This window comes from Myodes glareolus, chromosome 13 (genome assembly GCF_982192425.1).
Source record: "Myodes glareolus chromosome 13, mMyoGla1.1, whole genome shotgun sequence".
NCBI classification, from domain to species: domain Eukaryota; kingdom Metazoa; phylum Chordata; class Mammalia; order Rodentia; family Cricetidae; genus Myodes; species Myodes glareolus.
The window spans coordinates 77,789,302-77,799,525 of NC_142038.1; the positions used below are offsets into that span (position 1 = coordinate 77,789,302).

General features: G+C 36.7%; 1 protein-coding gene across 1 annotated transcript; it reads right to left on the minus strand.

Annotated features, from left to right (window-relative positions):
- Positions 1-179: 179 nt before the first annotated feature.
- LOC125409126 (olfactory receptor 1L4) lies at positions 180-1,118 on the minus strand. The gene has a single exon (XM_087896297.1). It carries the CDS (start codon positions 1,107-1,109, stop codon positions 180-182), a length of 930 nt encoding a protein of 309 aa, XP_087752423.1. The 5' UTR covers positions 1,110-1,118.
- Positions 1,119-10,224: the final 9,106 nt, after the last annotated feature.

Sequence of the window (10,224 nt, forward strand, 5' to 3'; positions counted from 1 at the left end):
GTAAGTATATGTATATGTTGGTGCCTGCAGAGGCCAGAAGAGTGTGCTGATATTTTGGAGCTGGAGTTACATGTCATTGTTAGAGACCTCACAGAGGAATTAGGAACTGAGTTCATGTTTTCTGCAACAGAAGGCTTTTTATGACTGAGCCATCTCTCCATTCTCTCCTTTTGATCTTTCTATGAGTGAACTTTGCACACTAACTTCTTCAAACCTCTTTTAATATCTTTGTTCCTCAGGCTATAAATGAAAGGATTCATCATAGGAGTCACTACTGTGTACATAACAGTGGCTACCCGGTCCTTCACCACTGAGTACATGGACAGAGGCCTAAAGTAGACATAGATAATACTCCCATAGAACAGGACCACTACAGTGAGGTGGGAGCCACAGGTAGAGAAGGCTTTCCATTTTCCAGCTGCAGAGGGGATCCTGAGCACAGTGACAATGATTCTCAGGTATGAGAAGAGAATGCATAGGAAGGGGGTCACAATGACAGCCAGGGTCTCAGTCATGACCACAATCTGACTGGAGGATGTGTCAGAACAGGACAGCTTCAGCACGGGCTGGGTGTCACAGAAAAAGTGCTTAATGACATGGGAGGCACAGAATGAGAGTCGAGACATGAGAAGAACACGGAACAGGGCATGTAGGTGGGAGATGGTGCAGGAGCCCAGGAACATGAAGAGGCAACGGCGTGGCCTCATCACCACATCATAATGTAAAGGGGTACAGATGGCCACCAGCCGGTCAATGGCCATGGAGGCCAGAAGGTAACTGTCAGTGTTCCCCAAGGCCATGAAGAAGTACATCTGAACTAGACATCCCACGTAGGAGATGGTCTTTGTTTCTGAGAGCAAGTTCACCAGCATCTTGGGCACAATAACTGTTGTGAAGCAGATATCCATGAATGATAAGTTGCTGAGGAAAAAGTACATGGGGGTATGGAGCCTGGAGTCAAAGTGGATGACCAGGATGATAAGCACATTTCCCACCATAGTGATCAGGTACATAATGAAGAAGATGTCAAAAAGGGGTTTCTGCATCTGGGGGTTGGAAGAAAGTCCCAGCAGAATGAAATCTGAGGTTCTGGTGCTGTGGTTGTTCATATCTCTGTCTCTGGATAAATTTTGGAAAAATGGTGGGAAAGACATGAGTGGAAATTTTATGTGTATAGATTCTTTTCTAACATCAAGCTCATTACTATTTATTATTTTAAAAAATATTTGCTAAGAATTGATAGAATAATGTACTAAAAAATATCTAGAAAGAAAGCACAAAGAGACAACTTTATTATTTAATAAATTACTAGGTGAAGGTTTCTCATGTCTGGTTAATAATGTCCATTTTATTTAATTTTTCTGAATTCTTTTGGTTTTTGTATATTTATCTCAGTTGGCTTTTTGATCAAGTCCTAATCCTCCTAATTTTTTTCCAGAATAAGAAGTTGTGTTTTCCTTGAAGTAGTTTATTTTCATAGGAAGGATCTTAATAAATGAGGTCCTCCCATTCAAGTTCTTGACATAGTTTTGGAGATTGTGGTCATAATAGGGAAACTATGCAAATGAGCAAATAATTTATCCATGCTCTGTGAAATCTACATAATTCAGATAATATTTTCTGGTATCTGCTGAAGAAAAAGCTTAGCATTGACTTAATTATTTTTGGATGTTAAAATCTGGACTCTTTAATTATGGACATCGTTCCCAAGGATGTCACTCAAGAGAAGTACTCCAAGCTTCTACCTATGATAATGATAGTATGTCTTTAAATACATTATGTTTCCTGTGTACAAGATTAATTTGAAGATAGAATAAGGTCATCACAAAAAGGGGAATTATGAGAACATGTGTGTTATAAACCTGGTGGGGAAGGTATTCTTGCAGTGAAAAGGTTTAATTGGGAATGAATGCAAAGGGAAATGGGAGAGAAAAGAATGGAGTAAAGGTTAAACAAAATGAAGGATGTATGTAAAACCCTATGAAGATCTCCTATTTTGTGAGTTTGTCAAAATTATAATTAAAAAAGTTTGAACAAAGACACCCTGAATATGTCAATAATGCTCCTCTCAGAAGCCAAATATTATCAAATGAAAATTTTCATAGCATGTATGGGATATCTCCATGCAAGCTATTGGTCAAGGAAGCTCCAGAGATTCTCTAAGAATTATAGACTACTAGCAATGTTCTTTATTACCCATCAGAACTAGAACAGGACACTATTTTACTAAAGATATTACATACTTGAGTTGTAATACATTGAGAAATAAAACTCAAGCTGAAATGGAAGGCTACTCCATACTGGCTACATTTTACATTACTAGGTGCTATGTAAGCTGTTATGGGAGGAGATTCATCAACAGTCCTATTTAGCTTGGAATCTATGACTTCTATTAATGACTTATTCAGTAAGATATGGCCTCCAGTGCAATGATGACATTGCTATTATAGGGGCAACCAATTGCTTTCTGATTTGAGTCCCAATAAACAGGAGGGAACTTATGCTTTGTACTCTAAACTTGTTAGTAGTCTGTGGCTAAAAAGGTCATAGGTCCTGTGGGAGTACCTACTACTATTTTGCTAAACAGACACAAAGTCAAATTGCTTTCTTAATGACTAGACATATATTAGTTCTTCTCTCAGTCTTTACCAGAGAAAATTCTTTTGGTACTGGGCAATGATTAATTAGTAAGACCCACAACTGGTCAAGTACAGAAAAATAGACAATTGTGGCACAATTTGCCCTATAGGTCACTTATGTCAGTTCCTCCAAGATCAGGAAATATCATGAAATGTGGGGCAAAATGAATAGCCAAGTGTTATGAATACGAATAGCTATGAAGCAATGCCTTATAGTTGTAACATGGATGTTTTACCCTGGATGAAGCTGTGGTTACCTGCACAAGAATAGATCTGTTACCATTTCATCATATACTGGATAGAAACTTAAGAGATCATCTGAAGCTAAAGGGAACTGAAGAGGAGTCATTTTCTTCAGTGCTGTAGCCAGTGATAAGTTTTCTATGTTCTGGTAAATAACATCCTATTTATGGTTATACAAGCAATTAACAATTTGACTCAGTAGGTCAAAAATAGAAGGATATCAAAATATGAGAAGACTGTTTTTGGAAGGAAAAACATTTTGATGGGATGGGGAAAGGAGACAGGGAGACAGAAAGTGAAAATGATCAAGTTCAGAACATATGTATGAAACCATGAAAGAATAAAAAATTCTATGAAGTCCTTATTCTAAACATTCATGAAATAATATAAAGTTTAGTGTGTACAGTCCTCACTAATATTTAGGAAACAAGATACAGGGATGGCACCTGCTGGCACTGTTGAGTACTTTGGCTCAGATAATAGACAAAGACAGTATGAAAGAGAAATCTAAAGAACCAGGGTAATGTACATACTAAAAATGTGAATCTGCCAATTTTTCAGGTAATAACCTATTGAGTGGATACTAGCTGTAAAGCAAAGGATAGTAAGCCTATATAGTTTATGACCCTAAAGAAGCTAAGTAACAAGGTGAACCCTGAGCAAAACATATATAGATCCATCTGGAAATGGAAAATAGACAGATTACCTGCCAAAATTGGGAGCCTAGAGGTGGGGGAAGAAGGGAGAATGGAAGAGGAAGACGATGGGAGAAAGAGAGGGGTGAGGAGAACTGAAGGGAAAAGAATAGTCAAGATGGAGGAAGGACAGAGGTGAGAGAAAGGAGATATTTTGATTGAGGGAGCCATTATAGGGCTAGCAAGAAACCTGGCTCTAGAGAAATTTCCAGGAATCCACAAGGATCCTAAGCATTAGAGGAGAGGGTGTCTGTTGTCAGAGTCTGCTTGTTCATTTCCCAACCACCCATACTTCTGAAATAATCACACAAAACTATATTATTTAAATCACAGTTTGGCCAATCACTTAAGTGTATTGCTAGCTAGCTCTAGTATCTTTGGTTAACCCATTTCTATTAATATGTGTATTGCCACGTGGCTATGACTTTCTGGTAAGGTTTTGGCATGACTGCCTCTGGTGGCAGCTGTATGTCTTCTTGCCACTCCTCCTTCTTTCTCCCAGCATTCAGTTTAGTTTTCCCTATCTAGCTCTACTCTGACCTTTCACAGGCCAAGGCAGATTCTTTTTTCATTAACCAATGGTATTCACAGCATTCAGAGGGGAATCCCACATCACCTCCCCTTTTCTGCCTAATTAAAAAGGAAGTTTTTAACTTTAACATAGTAAAATTGCATATAATAAAACAGGTATTAAGCAAGAATTACATTTACAATATTTATATCTACCTTAATTTTTATTATAACTAAGAAAAAATATAATTATAACTATCTATTTTTTAATGCCATCATAGACCCCAGAAGGATATACTATTACCTAAGTGCATTGTAAGCAACTTCCAAAACTCTAGAATTGACAGAGACATCTCACTGCCTGGACAGTCAGTCACCCAAAGTTCTTCTCTAATGTTGCGAGCACCCATCTTCAGTCTATGGGCACATAGTATCTGGCAGACTTTTCCATGAAGCAGGATATTTCAAAGACACCTCCACCTGTATTGGCAGTTTGTCAGTCACTTTCTTCTGTGTCCTGCAGAATGTTTAGCAAACTCTTTCATGAAGCAGGAACCCCAAAAGATCATCTCACCTTTAGGCAAATTCAGCAGTCACTTCTCTGTGGGTACTGCATGACCAGCTCATAAACCATAACATCAGGCAGTCCAGGCAATAGAAGTTTCTAGCCCAAATGGCTAACCAATGCCATTAGGAGCTTCTTTGGTCCCTATCATCCTCTTGAAGCAATTTGGTGCAGCCAGGAGCAGATGTGCCTCACTGTCATAAAAAGTCTTAAGTTCTTAAAACATTTTAAATGCCATATTCTGAAGGTCTCTGGAAGATTTGAAGAAAATCCATCTAATTGAAATACATCTCTATATATATCTAGAAAATTTAACTAAATGACTAGAAGCTTGACTACCATAGATTATCCATTAACCTATATTTCTTAATTATACACTATACTTTGAAATGATCTGCAAAGCAATACCTTAATCAAGAGTTAAAAAATATATATCTACATCTATAATTCTCTCTATATATATGTATATATATATATATATCTCAAAATTGACATTAGATCTGTATCAATAAACTAAGATCCATACCAATGCAAAGTATTCATCTCTATAGCATATCCCCCTTTAAATGTAAACGAACATTTATAAACAATATTTGAGAGTTTTATGCGGATTTAGCTAGCACATGTTGGGAGCCAATCTGTTGGTGGAGGCTGCTTGTTCATTTCCTAGCCACCCAGACTCCCAAAATAATTACACAGAAACTGTATTATTTAAATCACTGCTTGAACAATCACTTAAGCATATTGCTATCTAACTCTTATATTTTTGGTTAACCCATTTCGATTTATCTGTGTATTGCCACGTGGCTGTGGCTTACTGGCAAGGTTTAAGCATGACTGTCTCTGGTGGCAGCTGTATGACTTCTCGCAACTCCTCTTTCTTTCTCCCAATATTCAGTTTAGTTTTCCCTGCCTAGCTCTACTTTGCCCTATCACAGGCAAAGGTGATTTTTTTTATTCATTAACCAATGGTATTCACAGCATTCAGAGGGGAATTCCACATCAGTGTCCAAACTGGTCTTGCCCTATAGTGAGAATGATGAATATCTTAAATGTTACCATAGAACCTTCCTTCAGCAACTGATGGAAACAGACGCAGAGACTCATATTGGAGCAGTGGGCTGAGCTCCCAAAGAGAGTGAGACTATGAGCAAAGTAATCAAGATCTTGATGTGGACACCCCTGAAACAGTTTACCTGAGCTAATGGGAGTTTACTAACTCCAGCCAGATAGTGAAGGAATAGGACCAAACTAGAGACTCTCTGAATGTGGGTGACAGTTGTATGGCTGGGACAGACTGTGAGGCCACTGATAGTAGGATTTATTCCTACTGCTTGTACTGCCCTTCTTAGAACCCATTCTCTCTTGATGGATACATTGTAGGGAGGGCCTTGGACCTTCCCCAAAGCAATGCGTTTTACTTTCTCTGAGGAGCAGATGGGGGTAGGGTGGGGGTAAGTGGAGGAAATGCAAGAATGGGAGGCAGTGGGAACTGGGATTGGTATGTAAAATGTAAAAAGAGAGTTTGTTCCTTTTTTCAAAAAATAAAATAGAGAAAAGGAAAAATATATCAAAAAAACCCCAAACCAAACCAAAAACAACTTTTTGAAACCATCAAGACATTATCCATGTGTAAAGATTTAAAATAAATCTAAAGACATTAACAAACAGAGAAACACTTAAGAACAAACCTGAAGAAATGAAAGAAATGAGTGAGAATTCTCCAAAGAGTGTGTAACAGAACACAAATTGAAGATCTAAAAAATAAAGATAACATATGCTTAAAAAGAAAGGATTTTTGAGAGCTTGTGTTCTCAAATCATAAAAATTCAATGTAACTCTAATGAGACTCAAGGGAGTTTTTAGTGGAATTTGAGAGTATTGTGTTAACATTTATCTAGAGGAGCAAATGCCTAAGAATGGAGATAACAGGAAACTTTCCTAGCCACAAATTAAGGTATACAATAATAAAACAAAACAAAAAACATTATGGGCATTCACAAAGAAAAGAATTCAATGAACCATGTAATGAACTTTATGCATCTGTATTTGTACATGAAAAGAGATTTTGGCCTAGCATTGATTGATAACAAGGATTCCTTTCATAGCAACAGAAGACAGAGTACTGTTAGTGTCATTTATGACAATTAGCTGAATGTTTGGAAAAATAAGGCTATCTGTCTAAATCACACATACTCAGAAAACCCAGAAAAATAAACCAAAAGCAAGATTCTAAATTGTAAAATAAGTTCTGCCAAAAAAGAAGATATTTGAGGTTCTGCACTGGGATATTAATCAAGAAATGAAGTTTAGAAGAATGATAGAATATTATATTCTGAACATTGAATATTCTGAACTGTCCTGGGAGAGATCATGGGCAAAACTAAAATATAAACTTCTGACCAGAAAAACTCCTGCAGCACAGTTGTCAACAGACATGAATTCAACACCACTGTCAACCAGAAAAAACAAGTTAGTCTGAAATACAATTTTCTCCTCTCAGAATTTGTTTTTGCAGTATCTGAAGGGAAGCAGGCCACCATGTGCTCTGTAAATGACTGGGTAAATCAGGATAGCTCTTATAACCCAGAACAGAAATGAAAGCCTGTATAACTTTCCCCCATCCTGTTTATTAAAAATAGGTCTGTTCTCACATAACATATTCTGATTATGATTTCCCTTCCCTCTTCTCCTCCCAGTCCCCTCCCCTCCTGACCTACACCCTCTCTGTCTCTCATTAGAAAACAAAGAAACTTGTATTATTTATTCAATAACTTTAGAAAAGGCATCTATCCTGTTGAAATAGTCACATTTGTGTAGGTCAAGGATTTGTATATATAGTTTTATTGTGGCATTATACCAAACAAAACAAAACAAGCCAAAGAGTAGAAAGATAAAATTACTGAAATATTAGCTTGAATGTAAATTACAAAATAAGTTAATAAATAATTATATTTTATTCTTCTTGCTCAATATCATGCTAAAGATATAAAGTGCTTATACCTGCTAACATTTATTAGTACTCAATACAAAACAACTAAGAGCTTTTTAAAAAGTGTTTTAATGATTTATTCATTTTACATACCAACAACAGTTTCCCTTCCCTCCTCTCTTCCTATTCCCCCCACCTCCCTTCTATGTCCCTACATCCCACATCCACTACTCTTTTTCCATCACAATTTTCTCCAAAACTTTCATTTAAAAAATCATTTTATGCTCTCCAAACCCCGAGAGATTTAGAATTGGTAAAACTGGCTTGCTTCCATTTATTTATTTATTTATTTATTTATTTATTTATTTATTTATTTTTGCTTTTTCGAGACAGGATTTTTCTGTTTAACTTTTGCTGTTGTGGAATTTACTTTGTAGACTAGGCTGGCCTCAAACTCACTGAGATCTGTCTACCTCTGCCTTTCACGTGCTGGGATTAAAGGTGTGTGCCACCAATTCCTAGCCTTAGAGAGGGTTTTAGAATGGGGTAGATCTGAGTTCAGAGATGAAGCTATTCCTGGCTGAACTGGATTATTTTGTTACTGTACTATCTGTATTCCCTGAAAATACTAGTGAATTCACTGAAAAAATCAAGATGTACAACAATGAATAAGAACAATGCAGTTTTGTACAATGGCACCTCTTACATGTCATATGTATGCTTGTGCCAAAATGAGATTAAAAAACTGCAACAGTCTAGATTTAACTTTATTGTTTTCATTTAAAACAACAAATATATGTTTTTATAATTTTATAATGCATTGATTTAATAATTCAAAAGGTGAAATTTTTCAATAATTTGATTTACCAGAGAATTGTGCATTTTTTCTCTTTATTGACTTATGTTCACACTATAAATACACTTGGGAGTCATATTGCCCATAATCTTAATGTCTCTCTCAGACTGTTAGAGAAGATTGTGTCTCTCTGTGTGTGAATTTGTTTTTGAACTTATGAAACTATCATGGTATCATATAGATTCTGAAATATAGGATGCTAAATTAGAATTTAGGAGCACTGAAAATTATATAGTTTCAACCCAAGGAGATCCACTCACCTTACTACCTGGTATAAGTATTCATTTTAAATACTGGTAGGATTTCATCATTGTTTTCTTTTTTAAAAAGTAATTTTTAAATTTATTTTATTTAGGTCTGAGTGCTCTGGCTACATGGATTTCTACATGCCAGAAGAAGGCATCAGATCCCATTACAGATTTTTGTGAGCCACCATGGATTGAACTCAGGCCTTCTGGAAGAGCAGTCAGAGCTCTTAACCACTGAGTCATCTCTCTAGCCCCTCACTATAGTTTTCAACCTTACCTCTTGAATAGTTCTCCGCAGTCAACACAAGCTCCAGGGGTGTTACTGAACCTTGAACTGGAAGTCTCTCTTTGTATGGTGTTTCTTTTGGGCTGGGGTTCAGCCTTCTTCCTCTTAATCTGGATATGGTCAGTATATTTCCCAAGTCTTGGATGCCTTGGGATTACCATTTCACTTCCACGTAGAAAATGGTGTGTATGGATGCACTGTATTTGTTTGTGTGTATTTAAGTGTGCACATTTTCTGTCTTGTGTATCCTTGCTGTATGGAGACTTAAAGACTCAAAGACTCAGTGTGGCATTAGCAAACCCTTTTACAAGTGGTTATTACTACCTCTTACTAGGAAAACTATGGAAATGATATGGTTTTATCATCAGTTAGAAGCTGGGAAAGGAAAAAAAAACATTTCCAATTATTTTAAACCCAGTGTCTCAACTTAAGATATAGTTCATTTTTGTTGCTATTATTAAATAGATATGAAATACAGACTATTTCTGTAAGTTTCCATAGGAATTTTTTAGCTTGGGGATATTTTCCTTCTCAAGTTTGTTTTCTTAGCCTTAGGTAGCTGGCACTGATCTTTTGGCTGCTTGTAGATAAAGTGAAGATATAAACAGGTAAGTGTACCAGACAGGTTCGACGCTATCTTTTGTCTTATTTAATTCTCACTGTAACATTATGATGAAAGCACCACTTCCTCATTTTCTAAAGAAAGAGACTGAAACTCAGATTCAGAGAGTTGGTGAATGGTACACCTAATATTCAAACACAGATATTTCCTACTCCAAATCCCATGCTTTATCCTGATCATCCCCAAGCCATGCACCTGTTGAGAGAGCTAAGCCTGTATCAATACACACACAGATGTTCTCTTACTCCTGTGCTCCTCAAGGCTCCAGCCTGACCACTTCTTGTGTTTTATCATTTGTACTGTGTCTGTCTTGGGTTTGGGTCTTTACATCTCAGCTGTTCTTATCATCATTTCCAGAACATGACAGAGGTGGAGTAGAGCACCCTCGAAGAGATACATTCTGTTTAGAAATTTTTCTGGGTCTTCTTTTCACCATTGAAAGCCTTCCTTTCTGCCTGATTTTTATTTCTGTATCTGAAGAGATCTATAGCTCATATCTTTTGACTTCATCAAAGGTGGGACATTTTGTCCAATTCTTATCTCCTACTTATTTTTATTTGTGAGTTTTTCAGGAAAGATTTAAGTCACCAGACTCCTTGTTCAAGGCAACACACTCATGTTTAAGAAA

Coding starts and splice junctions, on each gene's coding strand:
- LOC125409126 (XM_087896297.1), bottom strand. CDS start 1,109: ATGAACAACCACAGCACCAGAACCTCAGATTTCATTCTGCTGGGACTT.